Consider the following 23,092-nt stretch of genomic DNA (forward strand, 5'->3'; position numbering starts at 1 on the left):
CTTGAAAGTAAAATGTTTGGCCACCCTGGCATACAGTATACACTTAATTTTCCTCATTCAACGACATAATACTACATTGATTAATTAAAGAGGACTTTATGAAAAAACACAAACTTTTTAATACATATGTAACTGTGGAGTACAATAAAAGTCCATTTTAAAGAAAGACAATACAGACAATTCAAGAAAGACAATACAAACTTTAAAAATACAAAAGAAACACAATTTGTTATTTGTTTATTTATACAGTGATGGTCCTCGTCCCAGTCAGCATTTTTTCAGTATTTTTACATCAAATAAATTAATACAAATCTTAATATTTACAAAAAAAACCAAATTATTATTATTATTATTATTATTTTCTTAAGTTTTTTTTCATGGTACGGCTAGAAACTTTCAGCTAAATATGTTCCAAGTCGACCATCAAAGTTTCTGTTACAAAGTCCTGATCCGATATTGATATCGGTCGTATAGCAGCACAAGAGCTTGCATGTACAATGTCCGATATAAGATCTGATACAAGCAGTCTGGCAGAAGGTTTACTTGTGCAAACCGAGGCAGACATATAACTGCTAAATGTCCTCACATAAGCGCACAAGTTTAATATTATCTTTAATTTTAGAAAAGTCATTTACCAAAGGTAAACAGGGTAATTGGTAAATGGGTTGTACTTGTATAGCGCTTTTTTGCCTTCCAGGTACTCAAAGCGCTTTGACACTATTTCCACATTCACCCATTCAAACACATGTTCACACACTTATGGCGGGTTATAAGCTACTACTGAGAGCTAGCAGCAACACAACAGCTAAGCACACAATAGCACACAAGCTAGACATTCTTAAAAGATGTCCATAAGTGAACAATACCACAGTCTAGAATATATGACATTTGTCGATGTTAACACTTATCAAAGAACTATAGTTAAAGCTTTTCACTTACACATACAAAGTCTCCAAGGCAGAAACATACTAGAAAGTATCGAGTACAAAACGTGTCCGCATTGTTCAACTTACTGCGTCATGCACTTAATATAATGAATTATTGCGACCCAGAGGAGTAGCCAAAAGACGAATTAACACTCCACTTCAAAAGCATAAATGTGTCTTAAGGTTAGGTTAGGTGTCGGGATCATTTCACTTGATCAGCCTTTCTAACATTCCACAATATAAAATGATAAAATATTGTTTAGGCCGATATCGTAATAATTTCTATATTGGCCAATTTTCAAAGCTCCAACATCGGCATCGTTTCAGAGGTAACACTCCTATTAAAAATGCTATACCGTATGTATTCAAGATTCTGCTTTCTACATTACTCTTAATCCAAAAGCATGTTCTGCAAGATGATCCTAAAACGTGATAAGTCATTTAATTATTTAACAGACTGTTGAAGATGGTATAAAAGTTTGTATTTTTCCACAAACTGCAAAAAGCAGAATAAATAGCCCCGTTTCCCATGTGATTCATTGTACAGTGTTAATATCCCACCCTGGCCTGTTTCATGTTGCGACAATAGCCTCCTTGTCTCACAGAATTGTGGGCTGAATGGCACCGTGCTACATGATCGTGATGTTGGTCCACAATGCGGCTAAACAGGCTCATTCAACCCGGCTGACCTTCAGCAAAGCCCAACAGAGAAACCAGTGGCTGACTAACAGCACAAAACTGGGGGCTCATTAAAAATCTCATTTGAAAAGCTGACAAGATCTTAGGCACCATCTACTTTTAGTACAGCACCTTTGACACCAGATAAGTGGCGGAGAAGGATGAACAATGTTTGTCCTATATTGATGGCGAGAGAAAGTAGGGCAATACCGCATGTGAGTACGCTAACAACTTTGTGCTCAGTTGTACATTATGCTGATCATTATGGCTCACGGCAGCCTGGCAGTCTGACTATAATATCTGGTGGCCTCACACCATTGCAACAATAAGAACCTTTGTGCAAGTACATGAAATAGAAATAAATGAGTACTCTGCTTAAAACTGTGTCAGCTTTTGGAGTTGTAACACCATTAATTTAAAGACGACTTATCCTGAATGTTGTCTTGTCTGACTTATAAAGTATAAATGGCAGCACGGTGGAAAAAGGGGTTGGTGCATGTGCCTCACAATACGAAGGTCCTGAGTTCATTCCCGGGCTCAGGATTTTTCAATGTGGAGTTTGCATGTTCACCCCGTGATTGCGTGGGTTACCTTTGGGTAGTCAGGCTTCCTCCCACTTCCAAAAACATGCACCTGGGGATAGGTTGATTGGCAACACTAAATTGGCCCTAGTGTGTGAATGTGAGTGTGAATGTTGTCTGTCTATCTGTGTTGGTTGGCCCTGCAATGAGGTAGCGACTCGTCCAGGGTGTACACCGCCTACCGCCCGAATGCAGCTGAGATAGGCTCCAGCACCCACCGCGACCTCGAAAGGGACAAGCGGTAGGAAATGGATGGATGGATGGATTGATGACTTATAAATGTCACAATATTGGATACTTGTGTTCAACAACGCCAAAGTGTCAAATCACAAGCTTCAAGCATTTGTCTGTATGCTGGCACACAGTTTTGCATGCATTTTGCAGTGTTTTTTTTCAACAGTGGGTAATTGGTGATATCACTGATTGACGGATCTGCTAATGTTGGCATTTCTAGTGTGCAGGCCGCAGAGTTCCTTGTCCTCTGCTTCAGGATGTGAGACTGTAAAGGCTTCTGCTTGAAACTTGTGTGCTATTTATTCTCAACTAATGCCCTCCCACTTGTTCTGATGTCTATGTAAAGTAAATACTTTTGTGTTTATTTGTCCGTACGACATTTTACACGGGACTGTTTTGTCAGGATGGACCAGTACGAAACTGGATTAGCCGCTAAATTAATGTAAAATGACGGCATCATTATGATTTGTTTAGAGGGAACACAAGAGAGAGTATAATAAAGTATTATTTTCATCAAATCTTGGCATGCGCACGGCACAGTAACAGTGACGCACAACACGCGGTGACATAAATGATGCTAAAAGCAGCTCTATATTATGCAACTCTGTATTGAATGCACAGTGGGCAGGTGTACCTAATATCGTGAATCTATATTGTCACGTTTTAGTGTTAATTGTAGTTGGTCTGAACTCACAGGATGTAGAGAGGGTAAAGTGCAGATATATATATGTATTTTTTTTTTTTTTAAATGAAGAAATAGTGCGGGCAGCACGGTGACACAGGGGTTTGTGCATGTGCCTTACAATACGAAGGTCCTGGGTTCGATCCATGGGCTCGGGGTCTTTCTGTGTGGAGTTTGCATGTTTTCTCCGTGACTGCGTGGGTTCCCTCCGGGTACTCGGGCTTCCTCCCACCGCCAAAAACATGCACCTGGGGATAGGTTGATTGGCAACACTAAATAGGCCCTAGTGCAGGGGTAGGGAACCTATGGCTCGCGAGCCAGATGTGGCTCTTTTGATGACTGCATCTGGCTCTTGGATAAATTTGAGCTGACATTGCTTAACATGATAAGTAATGAATAATTCCACTTGTAATAAGTGTTAAAAATAATGTTCAAAACATAAAACATTCTTATGCATTTTTAGTCCATCCATCCGTTTACTACCGCACCTGTTCAAGAAGTTGCGTGAAGAAGTTATTTGTTTATTATTGGTTAGTGTGGGGCTTGCCCTCCTGGGGGTTCTTCAGACCACCAAGCACTGACATGAGAGCCCGTTTCAGGGTTACACTATTGTTTTATTTTTCAATAAGTCTCTCAGTTACTTTCCAGCAATTGTATTTTTCTCTTTCGTTCTCGCTCGTGCTCTGGCTCCAGTCCCAACCCCGTCTCTCCTCCTGGCTGCTGCTTATAACAGAGCAACAAGTGATTAGATAACAAGGCTCAGGTGGGCCATCTACGCAGCTCTCGCTGATTTCGAGGCCGGTCCTGGCACACCCCAGTTCGCTGCAGGCCCGCGGGCAACCCCCCCCTCCACAGTTAGCTTCAGAATAACAATGTTATTACAAAGAATAAGAGACCTATTGTACTCTAGAAATGTTGGTCTTACTTAAAAATGCACGCATTTAGTTGTGTTCAGTGTTAAAAAAAATATTATATGGCTCTTACGGAAATACATTTTAAAATATTTGGCTTTTTGGCTCTCTCAGCCAAAAAGGTTCCCGACCCCTGCCCTAGTGTGTGAATGTGAGTGTGAATGCTGTCTGTGTGGACCCTGCGATGCGGTGGCGACTTGTCCAGGGTATACTCCGCCTACCGCCTGATTGCAGCATCTCCCCGCGCGACCCCAAAAGCGGTAGGAAATGGATGGATGGAAGAAATAGGGCAGTAGGGAAGAGCACAGGAAGCATAGGGAAATCTATGCAGCATAGAAGCAAACAAAGCTAAATGATCCAGCCCGGTCCTCTGTCATAAAAAGCATACTGACTGGCAACCAGGGACAAACGTGTCCTAATTGTCAGTCAGTGACAGGTAAGGGACAAGAGAAATGGTGACGGCAAACAGGAAGTGAAAAACAAAAATAAGAGCGGTGGATAGTAAATAATACAGAAACTAACAAACTGATAATTACTTTCATACTTTCATGTATCATGACATATACAGTATACTATGTATGAAGTTCTCAACCAAGTCGGTAAAAAATAGCAGCAAAGTTTGTCTCTAGGATATATATTTAAACAGTGTACCTTTTCAAAAGATACATTTTATTACTTACGGCGAGGTGAGGGTGTGGTACTAGTTTCAATTGCAATCTGGGAATGTTCAGAAACAGTATGATTTTTACAGTAATGAAACAATAAGGGCTGTCCAAATTTACGTCTAAATGGATATTAATCCATCAACGTAATTATCTGATTAACAATTTGAACATGATCCGGTAGTAACAGGCTGCAGAAGCAATCACTTCGATATGGAAGACGCTAAACAACACATTGGCCCGGTCCATTGAGTACACGACGGAACAGTCCAATGACGTTAAATATAACGCACTGCAGGAAGTACAGTAGTTTCCTTTTCCCTAAAGCACTTCCAGCTCATTAATAACCCAAAAGGAGTGTCAGGTACTCATTAATGTGGATACATGTTTTTGTTAAGGTGAACATGATGTTAACGGTGCATAATAAACACAACCCTGATATGAAATTGTAATAGTTCGACAGCATAATAAATAATACTTTAGTAAACATTACCAGACACTTGTGTGACATGTTTTAGGCACAGGAGCACATTGTAATTTTACGCTTACAGTAGCGTATAGCTGCAGTGTATCATACTCAGGTGTTTGTAATATTCTGGCAACCTATGGGGCAAATTATTATCAACACCCCTGGGTAAGATCATGCATAACAGTTATACACCACTGCAATAATAAACATATTAGATTGTGTTGATTCAGATTGTGTATGAGCTTTTGCATATTAGCACCTAAACAACATAAAGTCTGAGTCTGCATCTTACCTGTGTGACAATGAATTTGTCCTCTTGATTGAGTTGCCAGGCGGTAATGATGTGTATCGTGGACAACACAACTCCACTGAGTACAGCAGCTCTCATTCGGACAGGCAGCAGAGTGTAGATGATGTAGATAAAGAAGACTGTCCACCAAATGCCCTCCGAGGCACTACGAGGGTCCACCATCAGCAGCCCAAAAACCTGCACAATAATGAGCACCCCGATCACCAGGTAGCTCACGATCCACATGTAGTCCTGGTGGAAGCCGTTGCGGTTGCACACCACCATCATGGCAAGAAAGAGCACCATGGCAACGGAGAGTACTGAGACGTAGGCCACATTCGGGCCCCGCTGAATGCAGTGAAAGGCCAGCATGACCCCACACACCACGACCAGAACACCCATCAGCATAGTCAGAGAGCTCTGGTTGAGTCTGAAGAAGTATCGCTGGTATAGACGCTCAAGTTTAGCCGACTGGAACTTCTTGGATTGAAAAACCCACATGACGTGCACCCAACAGTCTGCTGCGCTCATCTTTTTGCACCTTCCCTCTGCCACCTCCCCAAATTCATCCTCTTTTCTGCCCTTCAGTTCGCCGTCGTCAAAGCCCAAGTCCACAGCCTTTAGGCCCAGGTCAACGCCATCGCCCATCCTTTTCCCGTAATGGTCCTCTTGCCATCCACAGCGCAGGCCGAAGTGTCCCCCGCTTGGGCCAGCTCGGCTGTGGTAATGCTGAGGGGCCACATTAGGGGGATCCAAGTCCTCAGGGTCCCTTAGGCAGCTCATGTAGCGTGAACCGCACAGGGAGGACTTGTCTTTCTTCTTTTTGCCATTGCGCTCTCCCCACGCGGTCTTTGGCTCATCTACTCTGCCTACAAAGACGCCTCTGGCCCACGACATCCTATAAACATGCAAAGTTATAGTCAGAGCATGAAAGACAACGGACTACGAAAGAAGCAGCACTTCTATATTGGTTAGCTGAGTCAAACCCTGGGTCTGATTCTATGGGTTCCATTGTACGCTACTTTGTGGTTCATCACACAGACAAACATTTATGTCTGAGGTGCTTTGTTGATTCTCTGTGTTTTTGTTTTTGTCAATAATGATGTCTGTTGAATTAATTTGCTTACAACCAGTTAAGATTAGAGATAATGCAATCTGGTATTTATGCTGCTAATTATGATTTCGATCATCCATGAGTAAGATCAGCCGATACCTATACCGATCACATGTTTTAAGTGCACATTTTTTAATTTAATTATGGAGATTGCTATTAACCGTTTAACAATAGTAGCACAATATTTAAACTGTAGTTTTTTTTTCTGTTTATTACATACAATTGCTTGAGCAAAAACAAAGTCAACAGTAGACAATACCTAAACAAAATCAAAAATTAATATCTATTATGCACTAAAATATTGTTGGCCCTAAAAATCCTGCAGTGTCTAAAGACATATTCCCCATGAAAAAAAGAATAAAAAGGATTTGAAGAAAAAAAAATATCGACCTAATCACTTTGGTATCAATCAAATTGTGATATTACCCTTGGTATCGAGTCTCGACACTACCAATTTATGGATTGATGCACCCTCCTCTTACATGTTGTGTACTTCTGGCTGATACAATGCTGACACACCAACACTTGTTGTTATATTATATTCTGTCTATGCTCTTATCAGTCTACTTGTTAATTTACCGTTATATCTGCTTACTTTCTGTTGTAACGTGCATACATCTACAATTCTAAAAATAAAATAAAAAAATAACACATTATTAACCATGGGTGATCAGTGTTTGTGATCCGCATTGAAAAGCATTTGTGTTAACGTACTTTTTAATGAAAAAATTGATCGGCACATCCCTAGCAGTTAAAATCAAAAATTAAAGAGAATTGGTATCCATTGAAGGTGGGAATTACAAAAAAAGTGGTAAACAACAATGACAGTAAGTTCTGATTTTTTTTTTAATTAATCTTTTTTTTTGCAATATTTGATTTAAAACTATACAAACCCTCTCCTATGGAGAAACAACACTTTCAACATGAGTTTTGAGGAGAAAAAATAAGGACAACCTCCTATTGCTTGGATTTACATGATGTCACATCCGACTCAAGTCTGGCTCATTAAAAATGTGTGGTGGTCAAGCCAGTGTCTGTTATCAATGGGTACTAGTTGCCATTTTGCCTTTCTCGAAGAAAAAATCAACGAAAAGGATAAACGTTTTTTCAGAGTTCCTCAAGAGGTAATCAAAAAATACGGAAGATTGCAATATTTTACGAAAGACAAAGAGAAAAGTGCCCGTAATCCAGTCCAAGAGAGCAGAGTCTGATAGCCCACAAGTTTGCGGTGATCACTTTGTTAAAGGTTTGTTTGATGTACTTTTAACGTTTAGTATTTCTCATCCAAGTGTTATCTTGATATTATTTGTATTTACTGTTTAACCAACAGAAACCAGAAAATCAGGGTCAATGATACTTAGTCAGATAAGGTACTTCTGCATCTCCCCTCTGGTTTATTTTGTACACAACTGTGTCAGAGTACATATGACAACAGGACAAAAGTTAGATAGGGTGATGATTCAGTAATTATTATTTTGTCGAATGACTTTGCAGTCACGGGTGTCAGCTGTCGGATGCTATAGTCAGTTTGTTTACATGGACAAGTCCTCGCAAGACGCAAAGTTAAATCATGAAATGCAACCTTACCAGAGCAAAAAAACGATGCATGATTTAGTGTACACGGGAGTGTATTGATACCAATTTCCTTGACCCAGACACACACATAGAAGTTGTAGACCTCCATGCTTTTCTAAGTTTTTATCTGTTTCCTCGTGTATAATGACGTTTGGAGAAGAAGATAGTTCGATATATCTGGAAACTTTACCGATGGATAATCCCTGATATCACTCGACAAATGTTATTTTTAATAAAGTATAGGGATCTATTCCAATAAATGGAATAGATCTTACCTGTCTGAGAATTCCTTCTCTGTCAGGCTGGGGGACGCCACCTCTTCTTCTGCCCCGCTTTACTGCGGTGTCCCCCAGGGATCTATTTTAGGCCCCATCCTGTTCGCTCTTTATCTCCTCCCTCTTGGAGATATTTTTAAGAAACATGGAGTGTTTTATCACTTTTATGCAGATGACTGCCAAATTGATATGCCGATTTCAAAGGGCCACGGCCCCCTGACACCCCTTCTTAACTGTCTATGCGACGTCAAGGCTTGGTTCGCCCAGAATTTTTTAATAATGAATGAGGGAAAAACGGGAATTTTAGTTTTTGGTCCGGCCCTCACTGACTTGGGACCATTTCAAAATTATGTGCGTCCCAAAGTCACCAGCCTTGGCGTCACTATAGACAGCAATTTCAAACTAGACAAACAAGTCAATGGCGTTTTAAAATCGTGTTTTTATCACCTTTGTCTTTTAGTAAAGGTTAAACCGTTTTTATCTTTTAACCTTTTTGAACAAGTCGTGCATGCTTTTATTTCAAGTCGCCTGGACTACTGCAATGCACTTTATGCTGGCATTAGCCAAAAAGCTCTCTCCCGGTTGCAGTTAGTCCAGAACGCGGCAGCACGACTTTTAACGGGGGCTAGAAAACGCCAGCATATAACCCCAATCCTTGAGAGTTTGCACTGAATTTTAGAATTGATTTTAAAACATTGCTCTTTGTTTTTAAATCTTTACATGGACTGGCACCTCAATATATCTCGGACCTCATCCAAATTTACATTCCTGCGTGCGCTCTGAGGTCCGAGAGCCAGTTCCAGCTCGTGGTGCCCAAGACCAGACTTAAGACCAGGGGAGACAGGGCTTTCTCTGTGGTCGGACCTAAGCTCTGGAACACTCTGCCCCTCCATGTTCAAACTGCTTCCACAGTGGAGTGTTTTAAGTCTCGTCTTAAGACCCACTTTTATTCTTTGGCTTTTAACACTACGTGAGTTGTGTGGTCCTCTGTCCTCTGTTGTCCTCTGTGTTTTTTATACACTTTGATTTCTATTTTACTGTTTTAATTGATTTTACCCTTTGAAACAGTTTTTAATCATATTTGTTTTTATATTGTTTTTTTTATATTGGTATTATATTTATTTATTTTTTGTTTTTATTCAGTAATTGGTGGAGCATAATATTGTTTTTTTAATATTGTTTTTAACATGGCTGTGCAGCACTTTGGAAACATTATTGTTGTTTAAATGTGCTATATAAATAAAGTGGATTGGATTGGATTGGTTGGACTAAAAGTTAGATCTTTTTTTTATGTATTTAGAGAGTTTGCAAGGGACTTGCTGCACAACAGCAATCTTGGCCTGGTTGAACACCACTGTATTTTCTTTTCCAGGGAAGAAGTCATGTGACGGAATACAAGCAATAGGTCATGTTTCTCCAGAAAATCCGCTCACCTGTGTGGGCGTGGTCAGGTCAAACGCTTTGCTCTTTGGAAAGGTCACTGGTTCATCCCAGCAGGTGCACACCATGGGCTCAGGCAGACCAGGTGCCTCAGAGATTTATGAATTCAGTCTCCCAAACTGTTATTGTCTCAGCCCTGCACCCCACTGCTTGCCTCCGTATAGGCCATATCGTCCCCTGTGAAAACAAACGCAAACAAAAAAGTTGCCTTCAAAACATACAATGCCTGGTAATGTACCCGTTGCTGTCGGCCCCCTGACATTGTACAGTGGGCAGGCATGGCTGTGCTCCATTTGACAACAAAGGTCTACTGAGTGGGCAACAATCAGAGATCAAGGGCTCTCCAGTCTTATTAAATTGTCCATGCTTCCCCCATTAGCTTTGACGACTCACTAAAGCTGCCTTCTGATAGCACATGTCAAACACCAAACCTAATACGCACTTTTCAGACTGTGACAAACAGCAAAAAAAAAGTGAAAATTCATTGAATATACAATGCACCCTCAATTGCACTATTTGTGGCCACAATAGCATTGTGTGTGTGTGTGTGTGTGTGTGTGTGTGTGTGTGTGTGTGTGTGTGTGTGTGTGTGTGTGTGTGTGTGTGTGTGTGTATGCGTGTGTGTGTGTGTGTGTGTGTGTGTGTGTGTGTGTGTGTGTGTGTGTGTGTGTGTGTGTGTGTGTGTGTGTGCAAGTTTACTGGACCTTCATTCCTACAAACTCACCATTGATACATCCTGTTATGTAATCCAATCTATAAAATAGATAAGACGTGACTGAAACATATGGGTCGATTTGCGTTGACGCTGCCTCTCGTTATGTTTTAGCTACGACTATGCATTTACATGTCATGATCGCTGCCACTGATGGTTGCGAGCGTTTAGGACCCCAAGACTGATGGGCGCAAGCAGAACGGCCGACGCGCATTACATAACAGGACGCTGCGAGTAGCCTGGAGGCAAAGTCGACGGTTCTTCACATGTAAAAAAAAAAAAAAAAAAAAAAAAAGGCTGCGTGGAGGCGCACTGCACACGATGACACATCGCCGTGCAGCCACACACCATGCAGGAGGAGCCCAACATTCCGTGGAGCAACTTGTGAGATGTGCATCCCATCCTGCAGAACTAACACGCAGCGGGTGTTTGGACTCCAAACAGAGAGGGGGGGTACGCAAACTGAAATTAAAAAATAAAAATTAAAAAATATATATACATGACTGCAGAGTCCCGCGACGTGATCCGCTCTTCGCCACGATTAACGCAGCGGTGTGCACTTTTCTCTGCGGGACCCCGCCGTTATGTCACTTTAACACATGACCGCAGCGATCTGACGAGCGTGAAGAGGGGTGAAGGGGAGGGGGTTCGCTTACCATTGGCGATCATTCGTACAGGAAGGGACTGTTGTCACGACACCGCAGCAGAGGTGATCCACTTCCAGACACGGGACTCCAAGCTCCACGCCGCCGCCACACTGCCTCCTGATGAGCCTATATGGTGGCCTCAGAGCTCCGAGTGGTCTGCTCTTACTGCGAACTCTCTCTCTCTCTCTCTCTCTCTCTCTCTCTCTCTCTCTCTCTCTCTCCCTCTCTCTCTCTCACTCTCTCTCACTCTCTCTCTCTCAATTTTGAAGGGGCTTTATTTATAAAGCCAGCATTAAAACAATCAAAACAATTGAAATGTGTCAAACTTAAAACACCTATCAAAATGAAAACTATTTACGATTGAAAAATAGGTATGTTATAATAAAGAAATCTGTGGACAAAGTCGTGTCACATTGCGCCTTAAAAAAGGTTAACGCTAATTAAAATTAAATTAAAATAAAAATAGAATACAATTTAAATAAATTAGAGTATTGTGCAATACCTTTCAATATAGATGCTGTCGCTGTCTCTCTCCCCCAGGCGTACGGTTTTCTATTAATTACTTACGGCCCACGATATCACTAAAAAGTGCATTTATATATTTTTTTAACGTAACATATTCATAATTAGTTTGTCTTCTTTCAGCTCATAGAAAAAAACCAGAAAAATCAGGGACAACTCATCTGACGGCTTGTAGCACCATCTAGCGGTTATTTGGAGTAAGTGACAGGAATCCATTTGAAATGACGTGATGTATTTGTATCCATCTATCTATTTTCAACCGCTTGTCCCTTTCGGGGTCGCGGGGGGTGCTAGAGCCTATCCCAGCTGCATTCGGGTGGAAGGCGGCGTACACCCTGGACAAGTCGCTACCTCACCACAAGGCCAACACAGATAGATAGACAACATTCACACTCATATTTACACACTGGGGTCAATTTAGTTATCCATCCATCCATCCATTTTTTTTTACCGCTTATTCCCTTAGGGGTCGCGGGGGGCGCTGGTGCCTATCTCAGCTACAATCGGGCGGAAGGCGGGGTACAATCTGGACAAGTCGCCAACTCATCGCAGTCAATTTAGTTAGTAAAATGTATTAAAATTATCATCTGGAAAAGCAAAATTGGGACAATGTGTGTAATGAAAAGGATTTAGGTGAAGCATATGGTAAAATTTTTAAAACTTCCATGATACGTTTCTAAAACTGCAGGCATGTATGTAACTAAAACACAAAATATATAAACTGACCCCGACATACACATTAATAGAGAAAGAATGTAATTTGTCAGCCAATATCTTGGGTTATTAATAGATTCAGAGCTTTCCTATAATGCCCATACTGGCAAATTGTGTAAATTAATCCATTTTAATCTTGCAACATTTTTGTGCAATTCAAAATGAAATGTCAACTGAAGCTGCAAAATTGTATTTGCATTCAATGATTTTCAGTCACTTCATCTATTGCCTTACCAGCTGGTCTCAAACTGGTCAGAGTTTTAAAAAAAATATTGTAATGAATCTCTGGGATTAGACAGCCAAACAAACACAACAATAACAACAAAAACAACAACAACAACAGTAAAACAACACCAGCACATACGATATGTACAAATGATGGTAAAAGTGATAGCAAAGAAGCAGTTAGCGAAATGAATAATAAAATAGAAATGAAAATGAGCATTTTTAAACTACAATTGGAGCAACACAAATACCAATAGCAAAAGCGCTATTGATAATGAACCTTTTGACTTTTTAAAGATGGTTTTAACATGTCTAGAACATAACAACCACCCCCGTAAATAATTTTGTTCTGTTTTAAAAAAAAAAATACACGTAAAGTGGACAAAATATGCATTGGAATAATCATATAACCTGTAATTATTAGCGTTCCTATACTTCAAAGTTTCTTTTTTGGCGTGGCGAAGTTGGGAGAGTGGCCGTGCCAGTAATCTGAGGGTTACTAGTTCAATCCCCACCTTCTACCATCCTAGTCAAGTCCGTTGTGTCCTTTGGCAAGTCACTTTACCCTTGCTCCTGATTAGGACCTAGTTAGCGCCTTGCATGGCAGCTCCCGCCATCAGTGTGTGAATGTGTGTGTGAATGTGGAAATACTGTCAAAGCACTTTGGCCTCCTTAAAAAGGGGTAGAAAAGCGCTATACAAGTACAACCATTTACCGTTTATCATTTATCTTTCTGACTAATCAGGTCTTACCAGGTCATCCATCCATCCATTTTCTACCGCTTGTCCCTTTTGGGGTCGCAGTGGGTCGCTGGAGCCTATCTCAGCTGCATTCGGGCAGTAGGCGCAGTACACCCAGGACAAGTTGCCACCTCATCGCAGGGCCAACACAGATGGACAGACAACATTCACACACACATTCACACACTAGGACCAATTAAGTGTTGCCAATCAACCTATCCCCAGGTGCATGTTTTTGGCAGTGGGAGGAAGCCGGAGTAAACCCACGCAGTCACGGGGAGAACATGCAAACTCCACACAGAAAGATCCAGAGCCCGGGATTGAGCTCAGGACTACTCAACACCTTCGTATTGTGAGGCAGATGCACTAACTCCTATACAACCGTGCTGCCCCTTATCAGGTTAGTAGTGCATCAATCACACATTCTTCACTCGCGCATAAAGTGAAATATGAGGCCAAAATCCGACCTTACCTGCTGACTACTGTATAAAACCCTATGGATGTAACAATTACTGGTATTAATGATAAACCGCGATAAAACACCTGAGCTTTAGTTTTATCATTTCAATCGTTTCAGTTATCGTAAAATTTTGACTGATAACAGCACTTCGATAATTAAACTGGTGTTATATAATTTCCTGGACAAGCAAGCTAAGGAATTGATTGCTTTTGTTTGAAACTAGCACAGCTAATTGCAAGCTGGCTTGTATGACTTTGATTTTTTATTAATGAAAAAAACCCTTGAGATGCAGCATCTCGTTTTCAAGGGGGACCGAAGATATATAAAATTATCAGCTCACACAACTCTCTCAGAATTTACAATATTTATAATAGAATAACATATAATGCAGTAAAATTTATATACTATTAATAAATTAGATTCCAACCAAGGACACACTACATACAGTGGCATTCAATTTTAAGATAAACAAAAATAGACATTTTGAAGGGACCAATGGTTAATAAAGACCTCGGAGAGACAGGCAGATGATTCCAGTCAAAAGGGTCTCTAAAAGAAAAGGACGTCCGGGCCAGCTCTTTACGCACAGTACGGAAAGTAAATGTAGGATATTGAGAGTGTTTTAGAGGGTAGGATGATATAAAGGGCAGAAAAAAACCTTTCAAATATGCTGATGATTAAAATAAATACACTTGAAAATAAATAGAAACCAGTAGTACGGCCGTTGCTTGTCAGGATGGAGCCAGTTGAGCTACTGTAGGTGTATACTGTAAATCAGTGGTCCCCAACCACCGGGCCACGGCCCGGTACCGGGGTGTGGCCCGATTGGTACCGGGCCACGGAATAATTTATTTATTTTATTTTATTTTATTTTATTTTTTATTTTATTTTTTTTTTTTTATTAAATCAACATAAAAAACACAAGATACACTTACAATTAGTGCACCAACCCAAAAACCTACATTTTTCATGACGAAACCCTCCCTTTTTCATGGCCCCGCCGGGCCGCGGGCCAGATTACCAAGCGCTGACCGGTCCGCAGCTACAAAAAGGTTTGGGACCACTGCTGTAAATGACAGTGGTGAGTTCTGTATGGACGACTTAGAATAAATCTACCCAGCGTGTTAAAGAAAACATTAAGAGCTTTAAGGTGTATATCTTAGGTATTAAAATAAACAAAGTCCGCATTGTCAATAATTGGTAAAATAAATTGACAGATTATTTTCCTTCTGGCTTGAAATGTAAAACAGTTGAACATATTTACTGTATGTGTAAACAAGCTATGTAATTGTACATAGCTTTTAATTATGCTTTAACAAAAATAAAAATCTGTTAAAATGATTTCAGTGTGTGTATTCAAAATTTTTGCGCTTATTCTACAATACACTGATAATGATAACCATAATGATTTCAGTCACGATGATGGTGGTATGGAATTTTCGTATTCTTAAATCCATACTTGCCAACCCTCACGATTTTCCCTGGAGACTCCCGAATTTCAGTGCTCTCCCGAAAATCTCCCGGGGCAACCATTCTACCGAATTTCTCCCGATTTCCACCCGGACCACAACATTGGGGGCATGCCTTAAAGGCACTGCCTCTAATGTCCTCTCTCACCTGAAAAGGGGATTTTATATATATATATATATATATATATATATATATATATATATATATATATATATATATATATATATATATATATATATATATATATATATATATATATATACCGTCTATGAGAAATACTTGAAAATATATACATCCGGGTCTCAAGGTTGGCAAGTATGCTTACATCCCTAATTTATGTATATGGGTTTGGAATTTGGGAGTTTGTTCATTTGTTATCTTTATCAAAAGCTCAGGAAGTTCATAAGTTGTATACTTTATATACAGTATGTTAACTGTGCTTGGATTGCTTTGAGGAATATTTCTGGGAGTATTTATTTTTTTTTTTCAAAACAAAAACATTGCTTACCCTGCTGTTTAGGTATACTTCCGCAATCGTGACATCACTACCAGATATGAGCAGGAGTGCCGAAGGACACATGCAAAAGTGTTTTAAATTAGGCTAAAACAAAGAGTTTTGTTGAAATTTTGTACGTGGTCATATTAAAATGAAGAAATCCGCCAGAACTACAGATAGGCACAGTGTGAAAAGTGCATGTTTTGCATAATGTATCAATGTCTGTTCAATCTACTAATGAAAGTTTCAACCAATCAATAAAGTGCGCTGTAATCCATCCATGCGAACGTAAAAATGTTAGCATGTTAGCCAAACAAGCTTTGCATCCATTTTAGCTGCTTTGTTGTTTTTTTCTTGTGAAGAAATATTTGGACGAGGAGTGGCGGTCTGCTTTCAGTCGATGTCATCATTCACTTTGAGAAAAAAAAATCTGGAAGGATTTTTTTTTTTTCTTCTCCACCCAACTTAATGCTGACATGACTAAGATTCCCCGGTTTAGGTGCGGATGTCTCTGACCAATTGAAGCGTCTTTCTGCTCAACGAGGTGGGTTCCTTCTTCTTTCTTATCTGCTCACGTCAAATCTGCGTAACAAAGAAAAATTCAGATGCATAATTTTGCACACTTTAATCTGCGTTCAAAGGACTCCGGCTTATTAGTGATTCCCAGAGCCCAAAAAAAGTCTGCGGGCTATAAAGCGTTTTCCATTCGGGCTCCAGTACTCTGGAATGCCCTCCCGGTAACAGTTCGAGATGCTACCTCAGTAGAAGCATTTAAGTCTCACCTTAAAACTCATTTGTATACTCTAGCCTTTAAATAGACCCCCTTTTTAGACCAGTTGATCTGCCGTTTCTTTTCTTTTTCTCCTATGTCCCACTCTCCCTTGTGGAGGGGGTCTGGTCCGGTGGCCATGGATGAAGTACTGGCTGTCCAGAGTCGGGACCCAGGATTAACCGCTCGTTCAGACTCGGGACCCAGGATGGACCGCCCGCCTTTGTATCGGCTGGGGACATCTCTGCGCTGCTGATCCGCCTCCGCTTGGGATGGTTTCCTGCTGGCTCCACTATGGACGGGACTCTCGCTACTGTGTTGGATCCACTTTGGACTTGACTTTCACGGTTGTGTTGGTTCCACTATGGATTGAACTTTCACAATATCATGTTAGACCCGTTCGACATCCATTGCTTTCAGTCCTCTATGGGGTGGGGAGGTTGGCCACATATGCGGTCCTCTCCAAGGTTTCTCATAGTCATCATAGTCACTGCCCCCGACGTCCCACTGGGGTGAGTTTTCCTTGCCCTTTTGTGGGGTCTACCGAGGATGTCGTTGTGGTTTGTATTGTGGTTGTGGCAGCCCTTTGAGACACTGGTGATTTAGAGCTATATAAATAAACATTGATTGATTGATTGATTGATTAATACGTCTGACCTTATTTAGATTCAACCATTTGAAATAAGTGACACCAAAGCTGACTGCAATAAGAAGTAATACCTGTTATCATTATTTGGAAAAAAATATATATGTCTAGCCTTCCATGTAAGGTCTATTCAGGTGTACTGGAAAGGAGGCTACGCCGGATAGTCGAACCTCGGATTCAGGAGGAACAGTGTGGTTTTCGTCCTGGTCGTGGAACTGTGGACCAGCTCTATACTCTCGGCAGGGTCCTTTAGGGTACATGGGAGTTTGCCCAACCAGTCTACATGTGCTTTGTGGACTTGGAGAAGGCATTCGACTGTGTCCCTCGGGAAGTCCTGAGGGGAATGCTCAGAGAGTATGGGGTATCGGACTGTCGGATTGTGGCGGTTCGCTCCCTGGACGATCAGTGTCAGAGCTTGGTCCGCATTGCTGGCAGTAAGTCGGACACATTTCCAGTGAGGGTTGGACCCCGCCAAGGCTGTCCTTTGTCACCGATTCTGTTCATAACTTTTATGGACAGAATTTCTAGGGGCAGTCAAGGCGTTGAGGGGTTCCGGTTTGGTGGCTGCAGGATTAGGTCTCTGCTTTTTGCAGATGATGTGGTCCTGATGGCTTCATCTGGCCAGGATCTTCAGCTCTCACTGGATCGGTTCGCAGCCGAGTGTGAAGCGACCGGGATGAGAATCAGCACCTCCAAGTCCGAGTCCATGGTTCTCGCCCGGAAAAGGGTGGAGTGCCATCTCCGGGTTGGAGAGGAGACCCTGCCCCAAGTGGAGGAGTTCAAGTACCTCGGAGTCTTGTTCACACGTGGGGGAAGAGTGGATCGCAACATCAACAGGCGTCAGTGCGGCGTCTTCAGTAATGCGGACGCTGTATCAATCCGTTGTGGTGAACAAGGAGCTGAGCCGGAAGGCAAAGTTCTCAATTTATCTGTCGATCTACGTTCCCATCCTCACCTATGGTCATGAGCTTTGGGTCATGACCGAAAGGAGAAGATCACGGGTACAAGTGCCCGAAATGTGTTTCCTCCGTCGGTTGGAGGGGCTCTCCCTTAGAGATAGGGCGAGAAGCTCTGTCATCCGGGAGGAGCTCAAAGTAAAGCCACTGCTCCTCCACATCGAGAGGAGCCAGATGTGGTGGTCTGGGCATCTGGTCAGGATGCCACCCGAACGCCTCCCTAGAGATGTGTTTAGGGCACGTCCAACCGGTAGGAGGCCCCGGGGAAGACCCAGAACACGTTGGGAAGAGTATGTCTCCCGGCTGGCCTGGGAACGCCTCGTGATCCCCCGGGAAGAACTGGACAAAGCGGGTGGGGAAAGGGAAGTCTGGGCTTCCCTGCTTCGGCTGCTGCCCCCACGACTTGACCTTGGATGAGCGGAAGAAGATGGATGGATGGATGGATGGATATATATGTCTAAGTTGGAACAAAATTCAAGAGATGTGTGTGTTTTGCTGCTCAGCATAATTGTCATGATAACATTCTTCCCACTAGTGACATGCGTAATCAGGTTTATTTAACAACTTTAAGTTAAAAAGTCACTTTACATTAAGTGTGCTTGAAAGAAAAAAGGGACTCAAATGAGTTTAACCGAAGTAAAATGTCAGTGACAGACTAATAATGCTAGCAGAAATGTACATTATTCCACCCATCCATCCATTTTCTACAGCTTATTCCCTTTGGGGTCGCAGGGGGCGCTGGTGCCTATCTCAGCTACAATTGGGCAGAAGGCGGTGTACACCCTGGACAAGTCTACACTTCACCGCAGGGCCAACACAGATAGACAGACAACATTCACACATTCACACACTAGGGCCAATTTAGTGTTGCCAATCAACCTATCCCTAGGTGCATGTCTTTGGAAGTGGGAGGAAGCCGTAGTACCCGGAGGGAACCCACACATTCACGGGGAGGACATGCAAACTCCACACATAAAGATCCCGAGCCCGGGATTGAACCCTGACTACTCAGGACCTTGGCATTGTGAGGCAAACGCACTAACCCCTGTTCCTCCGTGAAGCCCATGTACATAATTGGCAGTAAGTCGGACACGTGTGTACATAATTAAAGGTGCCATATGTAATAATTTCATGTCAAATCATCATTGTATATGTCAAAATTCCTTAATAAATCATGTTCTTTTCAAATACCTTTATAACTGATAACGGTAGTTCAGTCAGGATATGCTCATTTCAAATTTAGGTTTACAGCCCCAAAATCTTGTTATTGTTTTCATTTCGATGCCCCGCCCTACACCTTTTGACCAATTAAAAAGTATGTGAGTGTGTCACATACAGATTGCCAGTTACGCACCGCCATCTTCGTCGAGTTACTGCCACTGGTAAAGTTACTAAACATGTCAGACCTTAGTTAATCTAAAAGGCGTCGTAACGATTTTCAACGTATTCATGACAAAGCCGGGAACAAAGCAATGTATCGGGGAGGCCTTTGAAAGATGTAGATGACTGAAGGCGGAGAATAATTTTTTCAGCTGACGCCAAACTTGCTCATTTTCTCCTTGATAGGTAAGTCAGGCATTTACCTTTTCCTATTACTTGTAATAAATGGAAATGGAAATTGTGTATGTTCGTGCAATGAATGCTTTGCATGCTTGCTCGGTCAATGACACATCAACATATAGGCTAACGGGGGGAATATATGCCCGTTAGCCTGTACGTCGATGTGTCATCCAACTGACAAGGAAAATTGTATTTTCGACAAATACAACCTATGTGGATATGAGTAGTGACAGTGCTTATTTCGTTCCCAATACGCTGATAGGCTGAGGAAATGTGTTCCAACATTAGGATATTTTGACAAGACACGAGCAGGCATGCAAATAGCTTGGGTAACTGTTAAAACAACATCAAAAATAAGTGTTTGGACAAGTTTAAGAAGTGTAGATGATAGCGGGATAAAGCAGAAAGTAAGCAGAAAATTAACAGGTAAATTAATAAAAATCCAGACTACAGAGAAGATAATATAACACCTTATGTTGGTGTGTCAGCATTGTAGCAGCCATAAGAAAATGTTGAATAAATCCATAAATTGGTGGCTTGAATACCAAAGGCAGTATTAGTCTATGATCCATACGAGAGTGATTGGGTCAATTCCTTTTACTTTCTAAATTTTTTTTTTTTGTCAATAAATTAGTGCGTCTACCTCTCAATTCGAAGATCCTGGGTTCGATCCTGCACTCGGGGTCTTTCTGTGTGGAGTTTGCATGTTCTCCCCGTGACTGCGTGGGTTCCCTCCGGGTACTCCGGCTTCCTCCCACCTCCAAAGACATGCACCTGGGCATCGGCTGATTAGCAACACTAAAATTGGCCCTAAAGTGTGAAAGTGAGTGTGAATGTTGTCTATTTGTGTTGACCCTGCGATGAGGTGGCGACTTGTCAGGGGTGTGCCCCTACTACCGCCCGAATGCAACTGAGATAGGCTCCAGGTAGTGATCTTGTGTGTCAGCATGTCTGTGATCTTCTTTTAATTTTTTTTAAATGTATTTATTTATTTATTTTTTCTCCCCCCCACCCCTCGGGGGGGGTAACTCGACAGGGCGGTTGCTGGTTGTTCCATCTCCATCGTTGGGGTCCCTGCAGGTGGGGTGGGTGGTTCCCGAGGCCCTGCAGTGGGTGGTCCTGTGGCGGCCGACGTGGGTGGGGTGGCCTGGCGTGGGCAGCGCCATGCTCTCCGGGGTGGGGGTGGGCTCGTGGGGGCCCGGGTGCTGGTGGGGCGGAGGTGGTCTTCCCGTTCGGTTGAGGGGTGTCTCTGGGTACCCCCGGGCGGGACGTCTCGCCTTTTTGCCCGTGTGTCGCTGGCTTGGGGTCTGGCCGTCCGCTGCTTCTCTCAAACCCTGTCATCTTCCGGGCGCGTCTGTTTGCGGCCTGCTGCCGGCTCTTCCGGGCGGCGCGGTGGGCTGGGCTCTGGGGTTTCCGTCGCTGGCCTACCTGTCTGCGTGGGGCCGGTGGTCCCTGGCTCCCTGGGCGCCGCACCTGCTGTTTGGGTTGGGCTCTCTGGGTGGCTGGGGCCGTACTCTGTCTCCCACGCACACTGGGAGTCAAATATATTGTATATACAAACACACATACTCACACACACACCGTTATTCATACATACAGATGTATATAAATAGGTACCTACGCTCCCACATACATACACAAATACAGCACATACCCACATACTCCAAGTTCTTCCATCTACACGCACATTCACGGTACAAACATAGACCTACTGTACATATTTATTCACTGTACAAACATACATATAAACATCCTGTACATTAGGGGTGTGGGAAAAAATCGATTCAAGTACGAATCGATTCTCTTTTTTTTTATTTTATTATTATTATTATTATTTGTATTTATTTATTTATTTTTTAACACTCAGAACTGCAATAAACAGAGCAATTGAGAGGAGACACAAACACGACACAGAACAAACCAAAAGTAGTGAAACAAAAATGAATATTATCAACAACAGTATCAATATTAGTTATAATTTCAGCATAGCAGTGTTTAAAAATCCCTCATTTACATTATCATTAGACATTTATAAAAAAAAAAAAGAACAATAGTGTCACAGTGGCTTACACTTGCATCACATCTCATAATCTTGACAACACAATGTGTCCAATGTTTTCACAAACATAAAATAAGTCATATTTTTGGTTCGTTCAATAGTAAAAACTAATTTACATTATTGCAATCAGTCGATAAAACATTGTCCTTTATAATTATAAAAGCTTTTTTTTAAAAATCTACTACTCTGCTAGCATGTCAACAGACTGGGGTAGATCCTGCAGAAATCTTATGTAATGTATGATTACAGAAATGTTTTGAATCGAAAAAATATCGTTTTTGAATCGAGAATCACGTTGAATCAAAAAAATAGATATATTGTCGAATCGCGACCCCAAGAATCGATATTGAATAGAATCGTGGGACACCCAAAGATTCGCAACCCTACTATACATATACATTTACTGTAGAAACATTCATATACACATTCTGTATATACACAAGTACACTCATGCACATAATCACGTTTCATCAAACATATATTAACGTTGTTGCCCTAGAGTAAACTGGGTAACACATGGCATGTTGACAAAGCTTAACCCATTGATACTATAACAATCTACAAGCTTAATATAGGTTGCCTCTCTCTCTTCCCCTCCATTTTTCGGTATTCATTTTTTTTTTTTTTTTTTTAATCTCTAGTTATCATTATGTATATGTATTGTTGCATTTGAATAACTGTATTGTTGATCAAAGAGGTAAACTATTGGTATTGCTCATGATCAATAGCACTTTTTCTATTGGTATTTGTATTGCTCCAGTTGTAGTGTAAAAATGCTTATTGTCATTTATATATTATTATTTATTTCACTAACTGCTTCTTTGCTATCACTTTTACGATCATATTTGTACATATCGTATGTGCTGGTGATGTTCTATTGTTGTTGTTGTTTTTGTTGTTATTGTTGTGTTTGCTGTTGTTGTTTTTGTCTCTCTGTCTTATCCCCCTCTCATCCCCACAATTTCCCCCTCTGTCTTCCTTTTTTTCTCTTTCTATCCCCTCCTGCTCCGGCCCGGCTGCACCAAATGATAATATAAATACATTTAATAAAGTCAAATACAAATAAAGCAACAAGAGAAGTATCCTACGCTTCTCTTTTGTAAAGTAAATCTGAACAGCCGATATGGGCATCTACATCAACTATATCAGTGGTCCCCAACCACCGGCTCGATTGGTCCCGGGCCGCAGAAACATTTTTAATGAATTTTTATTTTTTTTGATGTCGTTGTGGTTTGTGCATCCCTTTGAGACACTAGTGATTTAAGGCTATATGAATAATC

At 41.6% G+C, this 23,092-nt stretch overlaps 2 protein-coding genes across 2 annotated transcripts in view; one reads left to right on the plus strand and one right to left on the minus strand.

Moving 5' to 3' along the window:
- Nucleotides 1–11,370, minus strand: part of LOC133554548 (adenylate cyclase type 6-like) — a 118,034-nt gene extending 106,664 nt beyond the window's left edge. Inside the window, exons 1-3 of the mRNA XM_061903466.1 lie at nucleotides 11,205–11,370; nucleotides 9,830–10,013; nucleotides 5,436–6,330 (exon numbers count right to left, since the gene is read on the minus strand). Coding sequence (XP_061759450.1) covers nucleotides 5,436–6,329 — 894 coding nt within the window. The 5' untranslated portion in view covers nucleotide 6,330; nucleotides 9,830–10,013; nucleotides 11,205–11,370. The remainder of the gene's footprint in view (nucleotides 1–5,435; nucleotides 6,331–9,829; nucleotides 10,014–11,204) is intronic.
- cacnb3b (calcium channel, voltage-dependent, beta 3b) overlaps nucleotides 6,360–23,092 on the plus strand; it is an 82,778-nt gene continuing 66,045 nt past the window's right edge. Inside the window, exons 1-4 of the mRNA XM_061902266.1 lie at nucleotides 6,360–6,402; nucleotides 9,769–9,921; nucleotides 11,253–11,349; nucleotides 16,348–16,366. Coding sequence (XP_061758250.1) covers nucleotides 6,360–6,402; nucleotides 9,769–9,921; nucleotides 11,253–11,349; nucleotides 16,348–16,366 — 312 coding nt within the window. The remainder of the gene's footprint in view (nucleotides 6,403–9,768; nucleotides 9,922–11,252; nucleotides 11,350–16,347; nucleotides 16,367–23,092) is intronic.

Source organism: Nerophis ophidion, linkage group LG06 (assembly GCF_033978795.1).
Source record: "Nerophis ophidion isolate RoL-2023_Sa linkage group LG06, RoL_Noph_v1.0, whole genome shotgun sequence".
NCBI classification, from domain to species: domain Eukaryota; kingdom Metazoa; phylum Chordata; class Actinopteri; order Syngnathiformes; family Syngnathidae; genus Nerophis; species Nerophis ophidion.